The 24856-nt window shown below is 38.1% G+C and overlaps 2 protein-coding genes across 2 annotated transcripts; both read right to left on the bottom strand.

Moving 5' to 3' along the window:
* Window positions 1-9151: 9151 nt before the first annotated feature.
* On the bottom strand, window positions 9152-9544 carry LOC148209979 (uncharacterized). Its single transcript, XM_088126593.1, has one exon. The coding sequence runs from the start codon at window positions 9542-9544 to the stop codon at window positions 9152-9154; it is 393 nt and encodes a 130-aa protein (XP_087982719.1).
* Window positions 9545-9568: 24 nt separating this feature from the next.
* Window positions 9569-11148, bottom strand: LOC111024288 (uncharacterized). The gene is made up of 2 exons (XM_088126592.1): window positions 9935-11148; window positions 9569-9824 (listed from the first exon to the last, which is right to left on the bottom strand). Exons 1-2 carry the CDS (start codon window positions 11146-11148, stop codon window positions 9569-9571), a joined length of 1470 nt encoding a protein of 489 aa, XP_087982718.1.
* Window positions 11149-24856: the final 13708 nt, after the last annotated feature.

Genomic DNA, 24856 nt, shown 5'->3' with positions numbered 1-24856 from the left:
TTTGATGATTTTGTTGGCCGCCTCAACCTACCCATTAACTTGCGGGTGCGCTGACGAAAAACGGATGTGCTTAATGCCCAGCTCCTTACAAAATTCTCGAAAGGCAGTATTGTCGAACTGCTTTCCATTATCACTAATAATGGTGCAAGGTATTCCAAAGCAGCAAATTATATTCTTCCAGATAAAGTCGGTGATCGTTTTCTCAATAATTGTAGCTAGGGCTTTGGCTTCAGCCCACTTGGTGAAATAATTGACCGCCACCACTGCAAATTTGGTCCGGCCCTGTCCTAGCGGGAGGGGTCCTATAAGGTCTATTCCCCATTGGGCAAAGGGCTAAGGACTCATTATGCTTGTTAAAGACTCCGGTGGTTGCCTAGGTACTATTGCGAAACACTAACATTTATCACATTTTTTGGTTAATTGCGTCATGTCTTTTAGCATGGTCGGCCAATAATATCCTTGTCAAACTATTTTGTGGCTTAGGGATCGTGCTCCGGAATGGTTCCCACAAACACCCTAATGTATTTCTCTCATGACATAGTCAGCTTCTTCGGGTGTTAAGCATTTTAAAAGTGGCAACGAGTAGCCTCTTTTGTACAGACTTTCATCTTTAAGTACATATCTAGCGGCTTGTCGTTGTAGCTGTTGGCCCTCTATACTTTCATTTGGCAGGATCTCATCCTTAAAATACTTGATCAAATGGCTTATCTAGTTTTCTTCCAATTGCCCTTGTTCGTCGATATCCATTGTTTCCTGAGCTTCTATGCTCGGCTCGGGTAAAATTTCCACCGACACAGTTCTTCCTCGATTGGTTTCATAAGCTCTAGCTAGTCGAGCTAACGCGTCTGCGTTGACGTTTTCGGTACAAGGGATTTGTCAAAACTCAAATTTGAGAACTGACCGAGCTGTTCTTTTACTAGAGAAAGGTATTTTGCAATTCGTGGTTCTCTAACCTGAAACTCTTCTTTCACTTGACTCACTATCAGTTGCGAATCACTGAGTATCAGTATGTTCCTGACCCCAATGTACCTGGTCATTTTTAATCCTGCTAGTAGGGCTTCATATTCAGCTTCGTTGCGACTTCCGCCACATGGGCTCTGATGCTTAAGTCAGAATAATCGAAGAAGTAAAATATAGATCTTGGATTTTCAGAGCCTACCCCCAGTTCCAGTCCCCCTCCCTTTTATATCAGTCGTCTAGGAATTCTCGTTGAATCTCGATCTTCAGACCCGTTACTGGCATAACTGCGAAACGGTCGTAATTGCAAAACGAGAATATGTGAAACGGTCGGGTGGACCATTATAGTTCTGGGCCGGGGGCCGAGAACTGCTCGACTCCGAGGAGGTCTCGACACCGAGGCGCCTGGTCGGCGCCGAGCACTACTCAGCACCGAGGCGCTGTGCTTGGCGTCATGGCATTAGATCAGTGTCAGGATGCTGGGTCGGCTGAGGTTGATGATCTCGGGCCCATTTCTTCTTTAACGGTCCGACCTCTCACCTCGTTTGGATCGTTTTGTTCCCTATAACAAAAAGCATTCTTCTTCTAATTTCCAATTATTCAACTTTTTTTAAACAATTAAATTGCTTCCGTTTCATTCTCCCTCCAATACTCACCATTATAAATTTTTAAAATATTAATATACATATATATAATTTTCAAATATTATTGAAAATTTTAGATTATATAAATTATAATTCAATCTTATGGTAGTCTTTTTTAAAAAAATATATGTATACATTCTTTTTTTTCCGAAGATATTTATATGCAGTTATGTATTGATATAAAATAAATTTTAAAATGTTAATTAGAAGATTTTCAACTTTTGATGAAACCAAATTAATTAAGTTCTTGAATAATAGTTTTTTAGTGAAAAATATTATTATTTTAATTATTATTCTCTTTTAAACACTTTTTTTTGGAAGATATTCTCTTTTAAATAATTATAATTTAAAAAAATATAGTGACTTTAAAATAAGAATAATAGTTTACTTTGAATTTATAAAGATTAATATACTTAATTTCAAATGAACAAATATTAAAATAAAATTATTTATTTATTTTTCAAATTAGTTAGTTCAAAATAATAAAATAAATTGTATAGTATTTTGAACTTACAATAAATTCTATATTAAAAAAGATGTTTAATTTTTAAATTAGATACGATAAAAATAACAAATAGAGGTGTTTTGAGCTTAGTCAATAAAATAATATTATTTTATTTTTAATATTGATTTAAAAGAATTAATCGTATTTTATTTTCAAGGTAGTCAAATTAAAGTAACAAAAGTATAAAAAAATAAAGTAATTTCATCATTACTTAAATAAAATTAAGATTATGCCAAAAATAAAGGAAATAAACAATTACATTAATCCATTTAATTTTAAAAAATATTCATAATAATATAACTTAAAATTTTAATATTATTAAAATTGAGATACAAACTCTAAGGGTAACATTAAAAAAATAAAAAATAAATAACATAAATCCAACTTATAGAACTCCAGATTTAATAATTGTACACTTAAATACAACACAGACTTGGTAACTCTAGACTAAGAAATTCTACCACTTGAACCTAGAATAATTAACTCTTCAAATTTAATCTTTAGATTAAACAACCAAACCTTCACTTCAATGCATGATTATTATAAAGGATAAATGACCACTGGCAGTACTTATGGTGCTCAAATATAATTTTTGATGGATGGGATGGAAACATTATCAACGTAGAAGAGATTTTAATTATTATTTTTCTGATATCAAAACCTAAGATGAATAATTTATTGGAATTGGTAGAGCCAAAATAATGGAGGAATTGAATTAAGGAATCAAAAGAGATGCTCCAGAAGCCAGTTGACCCGAGGGACAACTTTTAGACACTGATTATAGCGTGTCAATGCGGAGGCACACACGTGGCATATCGACACTGTTTTGGTTGTGGCGTTGAGATGCTACGAGCAACGTCTCAATGCTGCGGTGATATTATTATAAATTATGTTTTTCAGTTTTATGTCAATTTAATTATGTTGGTGCATAATTGAGTGGCAAAATTAAATCAAAAAAGCGGTTGTAATTTGTGTTGTTGCACAAAACAAAGGCGTGGCAGCAAAGTGATTTGGCCGAAGAAGGTCCAGATCCCGGGATTGAAGAGCGACGTTGGCAACTAGTTCTCGTGAGTATTGTGAGGTTTTTCATTCTTGTGTAATCCTAGGATTCTACTGTTATAGTTCCTAGAAACTATGTAGCTTTTGATGAGGCTTCTAGAGTTGAGAGATATTATAATTGCCCATTGTATCAATCACATTATAGTAGAACTCGCAAGTAGCAGAAGACTGAACATAGCCATAGTTGGTGATGTTGGAGTTGCAAGGTATGCAAACAACGTCCCACATTAGTGAAGGGGGTGATTTATGGTATATAAGAAAGGACCATTATCTCTATTGGTATAAGGCATTTTGGATGAAACCAAAAGTAAAGCAATGAAGGCTATGCCAAAAGCGAACAATATCGTACTATTGTGAAGATACGTGGGGTATTTGGGGTACCGTTGTCCCAACAAAAAAATCTAACTGTGTGGGATTGATAGGAAGCCTATCACAGTCGGGTAGACTGATAGGAAGAGTGGTGTAGCTTGTTCGAGGGGAGTAAGGTGCGATAGAACGACTCTTGGTGTTCCCACAAGATGGTCTGTGTAGCAAGTGATCTATGTTGAAGTGCTGGACAATTATCTCCATTGGTATGAGGTCTTTTGGGTGAAACCAAAAGTAAAGTCGTGTGCGCTTTACTTATGATATCGAACAATATCATACCATTAGGGAGATTTGAAAAAAATTTTGGAGTACGAATATTTGAGTTTTGCAGACGTAGGTTTAGATAAGCTAAGATACTGGTGGATCCAAAATATATATTTTTTCTAGTGGGTTTTGGTATACTAACTATTACATTCAAAATAACTTCAAATTCGTAGTACATATGACAAAGCAAAAGAAACAATGTACCCTAGACAATTATAAAGCAAAAGAAACAATGTACCCTAGACAATGAATTTATAAATTGTTGACTTTAGACTTTGCAAAATTTAAATTATAAATTATATTAAAAAAAAAGTCGAATCTAAAACATTTGATGATTTATAAGGAAGGAAAAATAACATTTGGTACAATAATTTATAAAAAAAATAAAATACTACCTGACAACATATAAATTGAAAAGAAAGATATGCTTTGAAATTACCGGCAACATTAGACTAAAGAGATGACAAATATGTATAAATCGTAAAGAATTTATTTTAAGTTCAAAATACATGCGGTGATTTCATGAGCAATTTTACTTTTAGAAAATTGAGGTTTTAAATATCTTCTTTTTTTTTTTCCTTTTTAAAAAATTGACATATTTATATGAAGAAAATTGATTAACAAAAACAAGAATGTAACTAGAGTCGAACATGGGTAGGCGAGGGGAGGCTTATGCACTAATTTTACCGTGCCAAAGGAAATTTTTGAAGGAATTAATTTAGAACTAGTTGCAAATATGGCAAAAATATTCAGTAAGATTAGCAAAATAGAAACCACATTTAGTTTTTAAAAAAAAAATATATATATATATATATCACTTCAACAAAAAACGAAATGTCCAATTTTAAAATAACAACTTTACTCAAATGATATATATCTCTAATATATCCATAATATATTTGTAATATATCTAACTATTTATATATGTATGTGACATACATCTGATATACTACTAATATGAGTATCTGATATACTTGCAATATGTATGTGATATATATATGATATACTACTGATATAAGTATCTAATATACTTTTTTTTCTTTTTTACTTTCTTACTCATATAAGTAAAAATTTGTACTATATTTGAAAATTTTGAAAAACAAGTGACATACTTTGAGACACATAAAAGATTTTTGTTGCCCACCGTAATTTTCCATTAATCTATATATAGTGTTGGGTTTTGGCAAAATATTGGAATGGAAGTTGTCCCTGGAAGAATACAATGATGGTCTCCATGTGCTTGAAGTTGTCCCACATCGGAAAAGTATAAGGAGGAGGTGTGTTCCAACTACTATAAAAGGAGCTCATGGGTTTGAGTTTTAATGATATATCTGCTCTGGTTAACTGAGTGGTATTTGCTTTGAAAGAGTATTTTGTGTAATTGGGATTGGAGAAAAAAAATATGTGTGATTGTAATAATTTTTCACATAGTGGATTTTGGCCATGGTTTTTTCTGCAGTTTGGAGTTTTCCACGATAATTCTTGTGTTTCTTTATTTTATTACTTTCTTTAAATTTCTCAGTTATTTTCTGCTTATTCCTACAGTTTCACAGTTGAGAGACACACAACCTCCTAAGTCCATTGTAGATCGGCCCCTAAACTAAGAGGTTTAAATGAAAGGTTCAAGTTGCGTTTTGTTTATGCAAGAAATTGCACTACGTCAATCTAGCTCGAACCCAGTCCTTGCTCCAACCCGAAACGCTAAGCGAAGACCAGCACAAGAGGGCAAAATCTCTGACGCTCAAGTCAGTAAGCAACTCAGACTCAATATTAAGTTCGAGGAGAAATTCGATACCTGATGGTGAAATGAGGCTCTCTATTTATAGGTTTAGGTTCCGATAGAGGATCCGAGGTGGTTACCTTGGTCAGGTTAGAGGTCGGATGTGTCGGGTTAGAGCAGATCGAACACGGACACTTTCTTGGAAACGACAGGTTAATTCCTTAATAGGAAATGACAAGACTTCCATCTCGGAAGGTTTCGATATGGAGCTCTACAAGTTTGTTCCTTTGAATCTTCTGTCAGCGACGAATCTCTGTCCTCCATGTCGCAATAGGATTTTTCATCCCCAAACATCGGCCCCCTCTTTGCCAGGTTCAATCTCGATCTAGCAGAGAAGTTCTCTTTGTAAAAAAAAACCAATCCACGTTGTGACTTCCGACGCCATCATAATAATTAATGTCATTGGAAAAGCTTGAAAACAGAACCGACGTACGGCGCACACTTGAGTATCCCTGACGTTCGAACTTCTTCCGATCTGGGTCGTCGAATTTTGGACACGTGTGCGGTGAGAATTAAATCTCGGGTTATTATAAATACCTCCAAGACTTTATCTCCGCTTTTTACGCTTTCTGAAATCTTGGAGTCCGACTTGAGCAGATTGGAATTCAATCTAGGTCAGTCTCGTACTCTTTGTTTGTTTTTTTTTTCTTTCTCTTGCTTCATAATTTCTCTTTTCGAGTCATGTCTAATTCTTCCAATTCTTCCAATTCTTCTAGTTCTTCTGATAGGATAGGTCAGAGTCGGAGCCCTTCTCCTAAAAAGGCAGACTTTGTTGAGGAATTTGCGAATAGATTAGACTCCGAGCTGGAAGAAGAAATAGATAACTTTAGGTTCCCTGATGAAAACGGGGATGATAGCGACACTTCTACCTCGGGCCAGGGTTTAAAGTGTCCCTCTCAAATGCCCGAAAGCTATCTTGGTTCCCTCTGTAGGAGATACAACATTCTGTATAACATCATTCTTAGGCTTCCCAAGGAAGGGGAACGAGCTGACAATCCTCCGGAAAGATGCGTGACCTTGTCCTTGAAGATGTTCGAGTATGGCTTCCGCCTGCCCATTCATCCTTTGGCGCAAGAGCTCTTTGTCTGAATTGGGTTGCCCCTGCTCCAGTGGCCCTCAATGGGTGGGGTATAGTTGTTAGTTTAGGTGTGTTGTTCTGGCTTAGGTGTCGAGAGGTAGAAGAGTTAGATCTCGTTAGAGTCGACCAGCTTTTAGTATGTTTCGAGGTTAAATGAATTTCTAGAAAACCGGATCAATACTACTTGTGAGCTAGGAAAAGCACGGAAGGGATCCTCAAAGGGTCGACCTCCATAAAGAAATGGGTCGACAAATGGTTCTTCGCCTCCGGAGTGTGGTTGGCTAGGGACAAGTCCAACCAACCTTTTTACAACGTCCCCTGTAGGTTTGGGAATTTAGGTAAGGAATAGACTGTTCGCTTTCATCATCTTTTTTTTTTCTTTTATGTTCGGATTGCTTACTTTTCTATCTTTCACAGTTGTTGTCCGACCTATCCCTTAGCTCTCCTCGTCCACTTTCAATATCCTGAAATTTTACAAGGACCAATTCAAGAGCGATAGGAAAATCAGCAACTTCCTGACCGACAAGCTTATTGCGGCTTCAGGCCTACTCGACTACAACCCACTGCTCGTTCCTCCTAAAGCTCATAGACCCAACTCGGAATTAGGTAAGTCGTGCTCAATCTTTAATTCATAGTTTGTTTATGTTTTTTAGTCAACTAAGCTGGTTCATTTTCTTGCTTTAGCGATGGTTTGTGGTTTTTCTCAAGACATAAGGTGGAAACGTCCTCGTCAGGGGCAGTCTTCTAAATCGAAGGAGGCGCCGAGCTCAGCTCTGCCCGACCCACCTACCGAGGTCGAAATGGTCAATGTGGAGTACAAGGCCCCCACTTTGCAAGGCGCGCAGGCGGTTGACGCCTCTCTGGATCGAGAGATCCTTGATTTCTCTCCCTTTAGGGAGGTTCAGAGGAAGACCTCCCCAAAAAAGTCCAAGAAGAAGAAGTGCAAGGCTAACTCTTCCGAGGACGTTGTAGAGGAAGTTCAGGTTGGCCCGTGGTCTAGCTCTTTTGGAGATCTAATCGACGACCCGGCTGCAAGAATAGGTGGCACCTCCGACATCGAGATGAGATTTAAGGTTGAGCCGTCGAGCACTGGGGTAAAGGAAAAGGCCATGGAGATGTCGAACTACTGCTTCGACCGTTGCTAGAGGAGGGCTTCTAAGTTTGTTAGCACTCTCGGGTCGGCCATCCAACGACTGTTGGACTATAATGCTAAGGTGAGACCTGACCTGCATTCTTTTGCTTTTGTAGAATTACCTTTTATGCTAACACTTTGGTTTTATTTTCACACGCCCATAGGCTCACGTTGCGGCTTGCCAGACTGCTATTATGGTGAAGGCCGAGGTGGGTGGGCGCGACCTCTTGACTTTGAAGGAATGCGAAGTGTCATCGACCGCTCTCAAGACTGCCACGACTTTGGAAAGGGAACTCAAGGAGGCCCGAGCTAAAGCCCAAGCATGGAAATCTACCTCAGAGGCCGATAAGGCCGAGCTGTAGAGCGTGAAGGTGGAGGCTGACTAGCACATGGAGCATCTGAGAGGTGCGCACGCTGTGGCCAAGGGCCTGGAAAAGAAGAAGTTTCCGCTGAGGAAGGAGAATGATGAACTTTAGCGCTTCCGAGAAGACCTGGGAGGCAAGCTAAAAGTCTGTGACTCCGAGGACGGCAGAGCTGAAGGGCAAGCTTGAGCTGGCGAAGTCCAAACTCAGCAACAGGATTCTTCTGGAAGAAGCCTTTCGCCAGCACCCTGACTTCGACGAGTTCGCTAAAGACTTCAACGATGCTGGCTTCTGGTTCCTGATGAAGGGGTCAAGGAGGTAGCTCCCGAGATCAACCTTGCACCTATCAAACTCAGGTATGCCCAGAAGTGGGCCTCGGGTCCAAACAGGACTCCTACTCCCAAGAACTTTATGGAGCAATGCCTGAAGAAGCTCGAATCTGACACCAAGCTTAACAAGGGGGAGGACACAGGGTCTTCTTCCCAAGAGGCTGATGGGGCCCCCTTGCAGCTGCTGGCGTGAACTCCTCCCAAGAGGTTAGGATGATAGACTCTGAGGAGGTCGACATCCTAGGGTCTCAAGGCGAGTTCAGGTCGCACCTTGGAAGTAGTTGTGGCTTCTCCAACTCTTTCGACTTTCTTATCATATTTTCACTTTTTGATCATCTGTACTGGGTCTCGAGGTCTATACGCCTCGGCCCAAACTTTTAAGTATGCATATACTGTTTCCTTTTTAGTTCTTTCTAAGTTCGCTTCATCGTGTCTTGAACTTGTAATTTATAAAGCGTTAAATTTTTCTAAGTTTTAGTTCACATCTTAGTTCGAACTCGTAAGTTCTAGAGGCTTTAATTTTTCCAAGTTTTAATCCTCAGCCGGCCCCCATTTAATTTTACGTCGAACTCAGACCCTTAGGAGACATGGAATTAAACAACACGAAGCCCTTTAGTGGGGCTAACCCTTGAAAATCTTTACAAGTCCCGTTTACTTTTGGACCATTTCCACATTTCAAGGGTAATATCGCTTCAGATGCTCTGCGTTCCATGGATGCGGGAGTAACTTTCCTTCAAGATCGGCCAGCATGTATGTTTCAGGTCGTACTATGCCTTTGACTTCAAATAGCCCCTCCCAACTCGGCTCTAGCGTATCCACATGCTTCTGCACCTTACGGAGGACCAGGTTTCCGATCTGGAAACTCCGAGGCCAGACTCTCGAGTTGTAATGCCTTGACATTCGTCTTTGGTACTCTGCCAGGCGTAGTTGGGCCGCTTCTCTTTTCTCATCAAGGAGGTCGAGGTTGAGGAGTAGCTCTTCCTCGTTCCTTGCATGCTCGTAGTAGTCTATCTTCTCGGTTAGTAACCGAATTTCTACAGGCACCACGGCCTCGGAGTCGAAGGCCATAGTGAAGGGAGTTTCGCCAGTGGACTATCGGGGCGTAGTCCGATATGACCAGATCACCTCAGGCAGCTCCTCGACCCACCTGCCTCTCCTTGCATCCAGCCGTAGCTTAAGACCGCGCTTAATGATCTTGTTGACTACCTCTACTTGTCCGTTGGCTTTGGTGTGAGCTGGGGACGAGCAGGGGTGACTGATTTCGAGCTTACGGCAGAAGTCCTTGAACTTTGCGTTGTCGAACTGCTTGCCATTGTCCGTTATAATGGCATTGTCGAACTTTGCGTTTCTGTGGACAATGTTTGTCCGAATGAAGGTCGTGACCCTGGCTTCTGTGATTGTAGAGAGCGCCTCGGCCTCGGCCCACGTGGTAAATAATCCACAACAACCACGACATACTTGGTCTGCCCTTTGCCCAATGGGAAAGGTCCGATTAGATCGACTCCCCATTGTGCAAAGGGCCATGGTGTTGAGATCGGAGTCAGCAGCTCGGGAGGCTGATGGATGATATTCGCAAACCGTTGGCAGTTATCGCACGCTTTCACGAATTCCTTTGCGTCTTGATCAACCGTGGGCCAGTAGTAACCCTGACGAATGACCTTCGTCGATAATGACCTGGCCCCCAAATGGTTACCACAAACCCCTTCATGCACTTCCTTAAGAACATAACTTTCATCTTCTTTTGAAATGCACTTAAGGAGGGGTAAGGAGAACCCACGCTGGTACATTGTTTCATCTCGGAGCAAGTACCGAGCTGTTTTTCTTCTCATCTTTTTGGCTTCCTTCGGGTTTATTGGGATATTGCCTTCTAAGAAGTTCCTGATTGGATCCATCCATGACAGAGGCTTGGAATCAACTTCCATCATATCCAGCTCCAAAATGGAAGGGTTATCCAAGATTTTCACCAGGACTGATCTCGCTAGGTTGGTCTTGTAGGCAGATGCTAATTTGGCCAAGACATCGACATTGGAGTTTTGTGACCTCGGAATCTTGCTGATTTCGTAAGCTTGAAAATGGGTGAGGTGTGACCTGACCTTTCCCAGGTATTTCTCCATCCGAGAGTCTTTTGTCTTATACTCTTCTTTGATCTGATTCACTATCAGCTGAGAATCACTAAAAATTTGAAGGTGACTGGCTCCAAGTCCTCTTGTCATGCGCAGCACGGCCAACAAGGCTTCGTACTCGGCCTCATTGTTTGAGGTACGGAAGTAGAAGCGAAGGGCGTACTCAAAACGTATGTCATCCGGGGCGAGGAAGAGCACGCCTGCGCCGCATCCTTTTTCATTTGAAGACTCATACACGTACATCATCCACAGCTGGTCGAACTCGGACGTTGGAGTAGGAGAAAGAGTTAGCTCACCTATGAAGTCTGTGACAACTTGCCCCTTCACAGCTGTTTGAGGTTCGAATTGGATATCATACTTGCTCAGCTCTACAGCCGATTTCATTAAGCGGTCAGATGTCTTTGACTTGTGTAAAACTTGTTTCAAAGGCAAGTTTGTGAGCACGGTCACAGTGTGGGCTTGGAAGCACGGCCTCAGTCTTCGTGTCGAGGTGACCAAGGTGAGGGCCAGTTTCTCCATTTGAGGGTACCTGGTCTCGGCCTTGGTCATGGCCTTACTTGTGTAGTAAATAGGACTTTGCCGCACTCCGTCTTGTTTAATTAGGGCCGATCTGACTGCGTTGTCGGACACGACCAAACATAAGTGTAGTTTATCTCCTGGCATAGGCTTCGCGAGCAATGATGCCGAACAGAGGTACCTTTTGAGTTCTTCAAAGGCTGTTTCACATTCGACTGTCCACTCAAAAGGTCCTTTCTTTCTTAGGGTTTTGAAGAAAGGGATGCATTTATCCGTGGACTTGGAGACAAACCTGTTCAGGGCAGCGATTCTCCCGTTAAGGCACTATAGCTGCTTAAGGGTCCTTGGGGCTTACATCTCGAGCACGGCCCTTATCTTCTCTGGTTAACCTCTATGCCACGATTATTCACCATGAACCCCTGGAACTTGCCAGATGAGACTTCAAAGACGCACTTGGTAGGATTCAACTTCATCTGGTATTTCCAGACGACCTCGAAAGTTTCGATAACGTCGGCCAGGTGCGACTTGGACTGCTTGCTCTTGAAGAGCATGTCGTCCACGTAAACTTCTATATTGCGTCAGATTTGGTTGGTGAACATCTTGTTCACTATCCTTTGATAAGTTGCCCTTGCATTCTTTGTTGGCTTTTTGGCCTTAATCTCAAATTAATTAATTAATTAATGTTTTGATGATAACAAACTTAATTTTATTTATTGACATTTTGTGTATTTTAAAGTGTCCACAGTGTGGAGCTCGTTACAACGATTCCAACGACTGTTAGATCATCCAAATCGGAGCTCAAACAGAGAAGTTACGATCGAAACAAATTGGAAGGAAAAATACCCGAGAAGATGACGTGGACAGTTCGTAAGCTGACAAGTGACAAGCTTCTTTTTAAAGTATATATATATATATATATATATATTGAAAAAAAATGTCCCTTCACATTAAATGCTGTCACTTTAAAAAAAATATATAAAAAAAAAATTTGAAAAGTTACCGTTTCTCACATATATTATTATATATATATATATAATTAAAATAACTTGTCACATCACTTTTATATATATATATATATATTTTATTTTATTTTATCATTATTATATATATATATTATACTTAATTCTTTTTCAAAATTATCTCAACTCTTTATTCCTAATGATTAAGATCTAATGGTTTAAAATTAAACTTGATTTTTTTTTACCATTTTCTTCCCTCTATTTAAATTAAACTTCTCATTCAAAATCAAACAACAATTCTCTTATTCTCAATCCTCCATAACTTCAAAATTTTCTTTTTGCTAATCTCTCCAAGTTCTCAATTTTTCTTTCCATCTTATTTGTGAGAGAAAATTATTGGTGTGAGGATTGAAATTTTTGTGAGCTCAAATTTGTATATTTACTCTATTTGAGAGTTTGTAAGTGTGTGTTTCAAAATCTTCAACTCATTGTAACGGTGTGATCCTCACCGTGGAGAGGATCGTCTTTGCTCTTGTGAAGAGCAGTGTACCGGTTTGACTCCTACCGTGGAAAGAGTCAGAATTTCAATTTACAACCCAAGAGGTGCTTGGGAAGTGGAGTAGGACAGTTGTGCCGAACCACTATAAAAATTCCCGGTGTCAAATTTCTCTAACTCTCTCTCTTATTTATTTTTGCAATTAATCTTAGAATTTGATTGTTTGCTTGAAATTTCTCTTGTTTGCCTTAGAATTCATTTTATCTTACTTTTTTAAAATTGCATATCTCAAAAAGTGTATTATTTTTGTTTAAATTAGGCCCATTTATTAAAAAGATTATATTTTGTTAATTAAACTCTATTCACCCCCCCTTTAGGGTTGCCATACCAATCCAACAATTGGTATCAGAGCGAGGTTGCTCTTCTTTGATAAACTTAATTGTTTTTTGAGCTATGGCAACTTTAGGTTTCATCCCTTTTACTGGTAGTCAATCTATTACTAAGCCTCCTTTCTTTAATGGTAATAATTATAGTTATTGGAAAAATAGAATGAAATTTTTCTTGCTTTCTATTGACTATGATTTGTGGGATGTTGTTGAAGAGGGATTTAAAATTCCAACAAAAGATGTTGACGGTGTTAGAGTTGTAAAGCCTAAAGAAGAATGGTCTATAATTGAAAAGAAAGCATGTTCTTTAAATGCTAAAGCTATTAATTGCTTGTTTTGTGCTTTGAATGAAGTTGAGTATAATAGGGTGTCTATTTGTAAAACCGCTAAGGATATATGGGATAAATTAGAAATTACTCATGAAGGAACTAGTCAAGTAAAAGAAACAAAGATTGACATGTTAGTTCATCAATATGAAATGTTTAAAATTGATGAAAATGAAGCTATTTCCGATATGTTTATTAGATTTACTAACATTGTCAATGCTTTAGAAGGACTTGGAAAAGAATATTCAAATCTTGAGAAGGTAAAGAAGCTCTTATGGTCCTTGCCTAAACAATGGGAGCCTAAAGTCACCGCCATTCAAGAGGCAAAGGATCTCAAGACTCTCTCCATGGACGAACTCATTGGTTCGTTGATGACGCATGAGATAAAGATCAAGAAAAACATGGAGGATGAGAAGAAAAAGAAAGAGAAGAGCATAGCATTAAAGGCCATCACCTTGGAAGTTGACTCCGAAGGTGAGAATGCTCTTGATGAAGATGATGTGGCCTATCTCTCACGTAAGTATAAAAATTTCATCAAGAGAAAGAAACAATTCAAGAAGAATTTCTTCAACCAAAAAGAGTCAAAAAGTGAAAAGAGAAAAAAGGATGAGGTAATTTGTTATGAATGCAAAAAACCGGGTCATATTAGAACCGATTGTCCTCTTCTTAAATCATCCAAGAAATCCAAGAAGAAAGCAATGAAGGCTACTTGGGATGATAGTGATGAAAGTGGAAGTGAAAGTGAGAATGAAGAAGTGGCCAACTTTTGCTTCATGGCTCATAGTGACAAGGAGGATGAACAAGATGATGAGGTAACTCTTGATCCCCTTTCTTATAATGAGTTGTTTGAAGCTTTTGAGAATATGCAAAATGATTTAGAAAAGCTTGGTTCTAAATATGTTATGCTTAAAAAGAAATACAATGTCTTAACTAGTGAAAATAAGTCTTTACTTGATGATATTGCTTGCTTAAAAAAAAATGAGCATGATGTTGTAAATATCTCTTGTGATAAGCATGTTCTTGATTGTGATGAGAAAAATACATTACTTGATAAAATTAGATTTCTTGAGCATGATGGTTGTGAAAAAGATAATTTGATTAAATTGCTTAAGAAAAATGAATCAAATGCTTTAGTGGAACTTGATAAGGCTAAAGATTCTATTAAAAAATTAACAATAGGTGCTCAAAGGTTGGACAAGATTATTGAAGTAGGTAAACCTTATGGTGATAAAAGAGGTTTAGGCTATATTGATGAATGCTCTACTCCTTCAAGTTCTAAAACTATCTTTGTTAAAGCATCTTCTAATATGCCTAAGCTTGTTGCTCCTAAAGTTGTATCTAAACATGCTAAAATTAACTTTGTGCCTATATGTCATTATTGTGGTGTTGAAGGTCATATAAGACCTAAGTGCTTTAAATTAAAATATGCTCAAACTACTAGAAGAAATTTTTCTCAAAGAGCAAAGTTTCACAATGCTCCAAGAAAGATTTTCTCCAATAAAAGTAGGATGCATAAATTTGTTGCAAAAGATAATTCATTGCATAATATTGTTTGCTTTTCATGTGGCAAGTATGGACATAAATCTTATTCTTGTTACTTGTCTAAATCTCATGCTTTCAATAAAAATGCAAAAATGAAATGGATCCACAAGTTCTAGGACCCAAACAAGTATGGGTACCAAAGGATCAAATTTAAATTTTTGTGTTTGTAGGTTTGTTTGAAAGCTTCTTAGAAAAGTAAGTGGTACTTGGATAGTGGTTGCTCAAGGCACATGACGGGAGACCAATCCAAGTTTGTCACTTTCTCCAAAAAGGATGGAGGTTTTGTAACCTTTGGTGATAACAAGAAAGGTAAAATAATAGGTAAGGGTAGTATAGGTAATGAATCTTCTATTTTGATTGAAGATGTACTTTTGGTTGATAGTTTAAAGCATGACTTACTTAGTATTAGTCAATTGTGTGATAAAGGATTTAGAGTTGTGTTTGATAAAAAGAATTGCATCATTGAAAATGCTAGTGATAGAAAAGTTTTATTTGTTGGAAATAGAGATGAAAATGTGTATACTATTGATTTGAATGATTGTCCTATTAGTGATAAATGTTTATCGGTCTTGCATGATGATTCTTGGTTATGGCATAGAAGACTAGGACATGCTAGCATGCACTTAATTTCAAATATTTCCAAGAATTCTTTGGTTAGAGGTCTTCCCAAATTTAAATTTGAAAAAGATAAAGTTTGTGATGCTTGTCAAATGGGTAAGCAAACCAAGTCTTCTTTCAAATCTAAAAATATGATCTCTACTACAAGACCCCTACAACTATTACACATGGACTTATTTGGCCCTTCTAGAATTGCTAGTTTTGGAGGGAATTATTATGCCTTTGTGATAGTTGATGATTTTTCAAGATTTACTTGGGTTTTGATGCTAAAACAAAAGAATGATGCTTTGAAAAGTTTTTCTAGTTTTGCCAAAAGAGTTCAAAATGAAAAAGGATTTTTGATTTTTAAAATTAGGAGTGATCATGGAGGAGAATTTGATAGTAATGCTTTTGAAAATTTTTGTGAAGAAAATGGATTTTCTCATAACTTCTCCGCTCCAAGAACTCCTCAACAAAACGGTGTGGTTGAAAGGAAAAATCGTACTTTGCAAGAATTTGCTAGGTCAATGTTACATGAGTATGGTTTACCTTTTTATTTTTGGGCGGAGGCCGTTAATACCGCTTGTTATGTTTTAAATAGAGTTTTAATTAGACCCTCTTTAGATAAAACTCCTTATGAACTTTGGCATAACAAAATTCCAAATATTGGATATTTCAAAGTTTTTGGTTGCAAATGCTTTATCTTGAACAACAAAGAGAGACTTGGAAAATTTGATTCTAAGACGGATGTCGGTATTTTCCTTGGTTATTACTTTACTAGTAAAGCTTATAGAGTTTTCAATAAAAGAACCTTGGTAGTTGAGGAATCTATGCATGTGGTATTTGATGAATCTTTCAATGTTGTTTCTAATGATTCTTTTTGTAGTGATTCTTTAGAAAGAAATTTTGGAGATTTACTTGTTAGTGACAAAAGCAAAGAGATTGCTTCAAGTAAGCAAGAAGTGAGCATCAACGAAAATATGGTGGACGGTTTTTCATCCATGCCTAGGGAGTGGAAGTATGCTCCATCCCATCCTAAGAATTTAATTCTTGGTGATCCCGAACAAGGTGTGAAAACTCGTTCTTCCCTTAATATGTTTAATAACATTGCTTTTGTTTCTCAAATTGAACCAAAAAATTTTAAAGATGCCGAAAGTGATGAATTTTGGATTTTAGCTATGCAAGAAGAATTAAATCAATTTGAAAGAAACAAAGTTTGGGAATTAGTCCCTAGGCCTTCTAATGCTTCTATAATTGGGACTAAATGGGTCTTTAGAAATAAAATGGATGAAAATGGAAATATCATTAGAAATAAAGCTAGACTTGTAGCTCAAGGTTATTGTCAAGAAGAAGGAATAGATTATGAAGAAACTTTTGCACCCGTTGCTAGATTAGAAGCCATTAGAATGTTACTTGTTTTTGCTTCTTATAAGAATTTTATTTTGTACCAAATGGATGTGAAAAGTGCTTTTTTAAATGGTTATATTATGGAAGAAGTTTATGTGGAACAACCTCCGGGTTTTGAAAGTTTTGATTTTCCAAATCATGTTTTTAAGTTGAAAAAGGCTCTTTATGGTTTAAAACAAGCTCCAAGAGCTTGGTATGATAGACTTAGTAATTTTCTTATTGAGAATGGTTTTAAAATGGGTAAAATTAACACTACTCTCTTTATTAAGTCTAAAGAAAATGATATGCTTCTAGTGCAAATATATGTGGATGATATTATTTTTGGTTCTACTAATTCTTCTATGTGTGAGGAATTTTCTAAATGCATGCATAATGAATTTGAAATGAGTATGATGGGAGAACTTAGCTTCTTCCTTGGACTCCAAATCAAACAACTCAATGATGGTATCTTCATAAGTCAAGAGAAATACACAAGGGATTTGCTCAAAAGGTTCAAATTCAATGAAGGTAAAATTGCCAAAACTCCTATGAGCACATCCACTAAGCTTGACAAGGATGAGAAAGGTAAATGTGTGGATGTAAAGACTTATCGAGGTATGATTGGCTCTTTACTTTATTTAACCGCTAGTAGACCCGATATTATGTTTAGTGTATGTGTTTGTGCTAGATTTCAATCTTGTCCTAAAGAATCTCATGTGCATGCCGTTAAAAGAATTTTTAAATATTTGCTTGGAACTATTGATTTAGGCTTGTGGTATCCTAGAAATATTGAATTTAATTTGGTAGGATATTCTGATGCGGATTTTGCGGGTAGTTTACTTGACCGAAAGAGTACTAGTGGGACTTGCCAATTTCTTGGTAGTTCCTTAGTTTCATGGTTTAGTAAAAAGCAAAATTTGGTTGCTTTATCAACTACCGAAGCAGAATATATTGCGGTTGCTAGTTGTTGTGCTCAAATTCTTTGGATGAAACAAACTCTTTGTAATTTTGGATTAAAGTTTGAAAATGTGCCTATATTTTGTGATAATACAAGTGCCATAAATTTGACTAAAAATCCTATACATTATTCTAGGACTAAGCATATTGATATTAGGCATCACTTTATAAGAGAGCATGTGCAAAACGGTCATATTACTCTTGAATTTGTAAGCTGAAATAATCAATTAGCGGATATTTTTACCAAGCCTTTAAATGAAGAATGTTTTTGCAAAATTAGGCTTGAGCTTGGTATGATTCGTTGTGATGCATCTTGATTTTGTATTTGTTATTTTTTAAATGCATATTGATAAGGAGAGCATTTATGCAAAATTGTGTTCATATTTTTAGGGGGAGCTTTTTATGTTATTAATTTTTTTTTGTTCTTTTTGATGATTCCAAAGGGGGAGAAGTTTAAGAAAAACTTGTTCTAAACATGTTCATTAATCCATGGATGTATCAATTGAGGGGGAGAAATTAATCTTTGAATGTTTTTTAAGTAAGTATGATATTTTGGATTTAGTATGATGTCTATGTACTTTTCTTTGGAAGTTTGTCATCATCAAAAAGGGGGAGATTGTTGGCTTTTTGGCCTTAATCTCAAATTAATTAATTTTAATTAATTAATTAATTAATGTTTTGATGATAACAAACTTAATTTTATTTATTGACATTTTGTGTATTTTAAAGTGTCCACAGTGTAGAGCTCGTTACAACGATTCCAACGACTGTTAGATCATCCAAATCGGAGCTCAAACGGAGAAGTTACGATCGAAACAAATTGGAAGGAAAAATACCCGAGAAGATGACGTGGACAGTTCGTAAGCTGACAAGTGACAAGCTTCTTTTTAAAGTATATATATATATATATTGAAAAAGAAAAAAAAAAGATTAAAAATCAAAAAAAATCAAAAAAAAATTTTAAAAAAAAAGTCAAAAGTTACCGTTGGTAACTTTGTTAAAAAAAAATGTCACTTCACATTAAATGCTGTCAGTTTCAAAAAAAAAAAAGTTTTTTGAAAAGTTACCGTTTTCTCAACACACACCTATATATATATATATATATATATATATATATATATATATATATATATATTATTTTATTTTATCATTATTATATATATATTATTCTTAATTATTTTTCAAAATTATCTCAACCCTTCATTCCTAATGATTAAGATCTAATGGTTTAAAATTAAACTTGAATTTTTTTACCATTTTCTTCCCTCTATTTAAACTAAATTTCTCATTCAAAATCAAATAACAATTCTCTTATTCTCAATCCTCCATAACTTCAAAAATTTCATTTTGCTAATCTCTCCAAGTTCTCAATTTTTCTGTCCATCTTATTTGTGAGAGAAAATTATTGTTGTGAGGATTGAAATTTTTGTGAGCTCAAATTTGTATATTTACTCTATTTGAGAGTTTGTAAGTCTGTGTTTCAAAATCTTCAACTCATTGTAACGGTGTGATCCTCACCGTGGAGAGGATCGTCTTTGCTCTTGTGAAGAGCAGTGTACCGGTTTGACTCCTACCGTGGAAAGAGTCAGAATTTCAATTTACAACCCAAGAGGTGCTTGGGAAGTGGAGTAGGACAGTTGTGCCGAACCACTATAAAAATTTCCGGTGTCAAATTTCTCTAACTCTCTCTCTTATTTATTTTTGCAATTAATCTTAGAATTTGATTGTTTGCTTGAAATTTCTCTTGTTTGCCTTAGAATTCATTTTATCTTACTTTGTTAAAATTGCATATCTCAAAAAGTGTATTATTTTTGTTTAAATTGGGCTCATTTATTAAAAAGATTATATTTTGTTAATTAAACCCTATTCACCCCCCCCCCCCTCTAGGGTTGCCATACCGATCCAACATTCTTTAGATCGAAGGGCATGATCTTATAGTAGTATAGACCTTGATCCGTTATGAAAGAAGTGTGGACTTGATCTGGCTCATGCATCTTTATCTGGTTATATCCGGAGTAGGCATCTATGTAGGTGATCAGCTCGTGCCCGGCCGTAGTGTCCACGAGCTGGTCGATCCTTGGCAGTGGAAAACAATCTTCTGAACAAGCTTTCTTAAGATTGGTGAAATCTACGCACACTCTCCACTTTCCGTTGGATTTTTTAACTAAGACCATGTTACAGAGCCACCGGAGATACAAAATTTCTTTAATGTATTCAGCTTTTAAAAGTTTGCTTACTTCCTCAACAATTAGATCACTCCTCTCTCTATTTACAGGTCTTCTTTTTTGCTTGACAGGTTGGAAAGATGGGTCAATGTTGAGGCGATGGACCATGTTAGGGTGTACTTTTTACCGTAGAAACATATGTCGGTAGCCCTGTTTGACCACGTTTTTTACTCATTTCCCATTATTATTTGCCAAAAAGGACCACATATTCTTAAATTAGAACATATATAGATTATTTCTGCATAAAAGTCAAACTATGGTACTTTAGAAAAAATATGAGATAAATGCGGTCAAAGTTGGAAGAAAATAACAGAATTCTGTTTTTTGCAGATTTGCGCTCGGCGCATTTTTGGAGGGCAATTTGTCAAAACGCACGTTTTGATTAATGAAGGGCAATGAGGACATTTCTCACATGTTCAAAACCGTGAGTCCAAGTCCAAGTGAGGTGGTTAGGTGAATCTCAACCCTTTTCCAACTAAAATGGAGGGGAGTTTCAACCAACCTATGGTGTTATAAAAGGAAGTCATCCATCCCTCAGCAAATCATCCCTTCCATGCTTCATTTCATCTTCTTTTAGATACTCTCTAGTTATAGAACACGTTTTTAGGGTTTATGTTCATGTTCTAGTTGTTCATTTCTTTGTTTTTCACGTTCTTACCTTTCGTAATGCTTTTAATTCGAGTTCTTACTTCCGTTCTTTGTTCATTCTGTTATTTTAAAGTTCTTTAGCGAGTTTCAACTCCCCTCACGCTCGAGAGAGAAGAGGGTCAAGCTAGAACTTCTTGTACGGCTTATTTATTCATTTAAATTCAATGAAAAATACCTTCTTTATGTTTTCGTGCATTTAATTTCATTTAATTATGTTCTAAATTAGTTATCAACCTTCTTGTGGAATGCCTTAGTCAAATGATTTGATTTTCAATACGCTGGGGATTTTGGCCAGATTGCGCCTGACACTTTTTTGGGTTGGTTTCTAAAAACTTCTCTTTATGTATTTTTTCCATTTGGCTAGTGGGAACTTGATTTATATACCAAAGCCCAACCTTGGGAAAGGTGAGTTAGGTAAAATAATAGGAAACCAATATGGGATGTGATTTAGGAATAAGCGCATAAAACATGGTCCTAGGCATAAGCCCTCTGACCCATAATGGAAATGAGTTGGTAGATATTCTCTAGGATTGTAATCACACATAGGAATATGATTGTAGGCTACCCTAGCCTCTGCAGCAACCAAAAGCGGTAGTGAAAGAGTAGAACTCAAATCCCAAGAAAAGTCAGGAATTGCGCCTGGTGCATTTTCCCAACATAGTGTGGTTTCCATGTTTTTCATCAAAACTAAGGTAGGAGACAACGAGGTTGAGTTTCATTAAATTTCTTGTTAGTTAAAACCCCAAACAATAACATTTCACCACTATTTTCCTTCCTAAATTCCAATTGCATATTTGAACCATTTCATTGCATTACTTGATTTTGAAAAGCAACAAGTCCCTGAGGATTCGACCTTGGATTACTTCCGAGTATTACTTGTGACTGTGTGCACTTGCACGAGTCTCTAATCTTTTTAAAGGTAGAGAAAATCCCAACAGACCATAATCTTCAAATCTATGCCCAACATGTCCTCATGAGACCATGTGAACACGTCTGAGTTCGCCTTGAGGAATGAGATTAGCTCTTCTCTGTTCACGGCCCCCAGCTTCGTGCCTATGCTCACTTGCTTTTCTTGACTGAGTAAAGAGACAAGCTCCAACTCCTCCATAGGCGCAGCCACTTCTCGCTGGCTAGTTCTGGGCAGCTCGTCCTCGGAAGCTTGAGCTATTGGACTTAGAAGATTTGTCAATTCCTTCAGGGCGCAAACTGCTGATCCCTTTAGTGCAGAGGTATAGCACTTGTGGGACGTTTTCTGCTCTCCTCGGATCATGCCGACCCCATTGACTGTAGAATACTTCATGACCTGGTGCAGAGTTGCAGGAATAGCCCGAAGTGAGTGGATAATGGGTCGCCCGAAGATGGCATTGTAGGCCGATCTGCCGTCTATATCCACGAACTCAGCCATCTGGGTGACTTGGGTGTCACCCTAGCCGATGGTAATGGAAAGATCAATACAACCTTCGGGAGTGACAGTCTCTCCTGCAAATCCAACTAAGGGTGTTGGACTTTTTTTCAATTGTGCCCTGGTCCATCCTAGCGCCAAGTACGTGGTGAGAGATAGGATGTTAGCTGAAGCACCCCCATCCACCAGAGCATCGTTGTGGGGCAAGTGTACCCCCTCCAGGTCTGAATCGGAGAAGAAGATGGGGTAGGTCGGCTTCTGCTCCCGAATGACGCATTCACGTCGAGCTTCCCTAGCCAACTTCTTCCTCTTATTACTGGACTAGCCCCTGCTAGGGTATCCAAAGATGGTGTTGATGACCGCAGGTCGGTCATCCCTACGAGGTGGCGTCCTTGAACGCTTCCTCTCTTCTTTATTTTCTGCCGAGCTCGAGCCCGGCTTACCAACATATTTTTTCAAGTAGCCATCTTGAATTAGGTCTTCAATCTGGCGCTTCAGTTCCCAGCAGTTTGAGGTATCATGGCCGTGGTAGCGGTGGAAACGGTAGTATCTGTCCTTGCTGCACTTCTCAGGGTCTCCTCTAAGCTTATCAGATCGCTTGAGGAGTTTTTCCAATCCATTCTCCTCGATGTTGGTGAGGATCTCGGAGATCGGAATGGTGGTTAGGGTATACCTTTCATAAGGCCCCCTTCGGTTGGAATCCGAGCTGGATCTCCTGTAATCAGATCGGTCCTGGAAGGGCTGAGAAGACGACCCTTTGTCCTTGGACTTAGAATCGGACCTCCCTTTGTCTTGGCCGCCTGACTTTCTCTTGTCGGACCTCTTGTTCGTCCGACCTAGCTTGGTTCTGAGCAGCTCCTACCAATCTATGACTTTCTCGGCCTTGTGCAAGACCTCAGCGAAGGTTGACAGTGCTGCTTCACCCAGTTTAACCGTCAGAGTCTCGTCAACCAGGCCAGTAAGGAAGTAGCACATAGCCGAATCGTCAGAGCAATGCGCGACCTTAAGCTGCTCTTCCTAAAAGCGAGTCATGTATTCCCTCAAAGTCTCGCCTTCTTTCTGTCGGATGGTGGCGAGGTGGGTGGCAGTTTTCCAGTCATAATGCCGATAAGAGAATTGGCTAATGAACTCTTTCCTCAGCCGATTGTAGGTTGAGATCGACCTTACCAGCAGCCTTCTGTACCAAAGCCGAGCGTTCCCCGTGAGAGTGATCTGAAAGGCTCAGCACTTGATGGCGTCAGACGCCGCTTGGAAGTCCATAAGGCCTTCAAAGACCTCCACGTAATCCTTTGGGTCCTTATACCCATCGTAGGACTTCATGGCAGGCGTTTTGAACTTTGGAGGGATTGGGGCCTCCAAGACATCCGAGGTGAATGGTGATTCACCTATCTCGTCAGAGGCTGTTAACGGTATGTATTTTAACTAGGCCTTGAGGTCGGAGTTGGAGTATCTTTGAGAGCAGGATGGAGAGATCCTTGGACCTCGTGAGGCCTTCCTTTTCTTATCGACGAGGTGCTTCCGAAGGTCGTGATCCTTCAAACTATAGTCGATCCCTCCGTTGTTGGCGACGGGCTCATAGTCATTGAAGTGGATGGGGGGGATCTTAGTCATCTCTAAATTCTGGCAGGTCGTCTGCCCCGCCTGGGGCCTTGGAATGGGACCCCGTTCGGTTTGCCCTTATCATCTCATTATATGTCTCCTTCATGGTGAGCACTCGGTTGCACATATCATCTAACTCCCGCTGGGGAGTAGCAAGAACCTCAGGGTCCGCAGCTGGACGCGGCCCTTCGAGAAATATTTTTTGAGGTCTCACCTCGACCTCGGTTGGTCTTGCTGGGCCTCGGGTGTGTTGGGGGCAAGACGGTGTTGGAGTTGCGGGTGGACATCCGAGCTGGCTCCACTTCTTGCCCTGCCGCAAAAGCATTTTTTTATGTAAAATCAAATTTCTTCTAACAATTATATTTAACTATAATTTAGAGCTTTCTGAATTAATGTGACTATAGCGAACAAGAAATGTTTCACCTTTAATCTAAAATAATGCATACATATAATAAAAGGGAGGATGACAAAAATATTCTTTTGCAAAACAAAAAAAATAATAATAATAAATAAATAAAATCTACCCGAAATAAAGATACGATGTATTCCATTTTAAATAAAGTAACGAACAATCAATGTTCGAGAGAATTACAAAAAAAAGAAAAGAAAAAAGAAAAAAGAAAATAGAGCTTCTAGCATATTGATAGATTTTGCTAAGTTGCTTGCAAGTATGAACTGTTACTGGTGGACTTGCTTCAAGAAACCATTGCTATGCTCTTTAGTGACATTTTATGTGTAAATATGCATTTTCACCATCTTACCCTCTTACCTCCTCGTTACAAGAAAGTAGAACAGCAAAAGACGAGACCTTTGACTTTATCCAGATATCTTTATTGAATTTGTTTTTACGTTTACCATTTACCATATACACAGCATGTGATTGATGTTAAGCTTTGCAGCTCCTCATTTATAAATAATTTCTTAAACATCTTGCCTTGTTCCCTTTTTGTTTCTGTTTTTTTTTCCTATCATGGAAGATAAAGATAATGGGTCAATAGATTTATGAGCATGGAGGTTTCAATTTGGAGGTCCTCATTTGCACATAATTGTCTAAATATATATCTTGCATGGGTCCCTTTTTGGTTTTTTTCTTTTTTTTTTTTCCAACTACCATAAAAATTTTCATCTAATTTAATTTCTATTCCATTTACAAATAAGGGCCCCTTTGTTTTTCGGTAATATAGATGTCCGGCCGGTATCTATAGTTGCGTCGAATTT

Source organism: Momordica charantia (assembly GCF_013281855.1).
Source record: "Momordica charantia cultivar OHB3-1 chromosome 7 unlocalized genomic scaffold, Mcharantia_2.0 BLBB01000007.1, whole genome shotgun sequence".
NCBI lineage: Eukaryota > Viridiplantae > Streptophyta > Magnoliopsida > Cucurbitales > Cucurbitaceae > Momordica > Momordica charantia.
This window is presented reverse-complemented; position numbering and strand designations above follow the sequence as displayed.

What these genes read in the sequence shown, in the direction of transcription:
- LOC148209979 (XM_088126593.1), bottom strand. Translation starts at nt 9,544, where the DNA reads ATGGCCTTCGACTCCGAGGCCGTGGTGCCTGTAGAAATTCGGTTACTA.
- LOC111024288 (XM_088126592.1), bottom strand. Translation starts at nt 11,148, where the DNA reads ATGACCAAGGCCGAGACCAGGTACCCTCAAATGGAGAAACTGGCCCTC. An exon ending in TTGGGCAAAGGGCAGACCAA is followed by an intron (nt 9,825 to 9,934) that starts GTATGTCGTGGT and finishes CATTGTCCACAG; the next exon opens with AAACGCAAAGTTCGACAATG.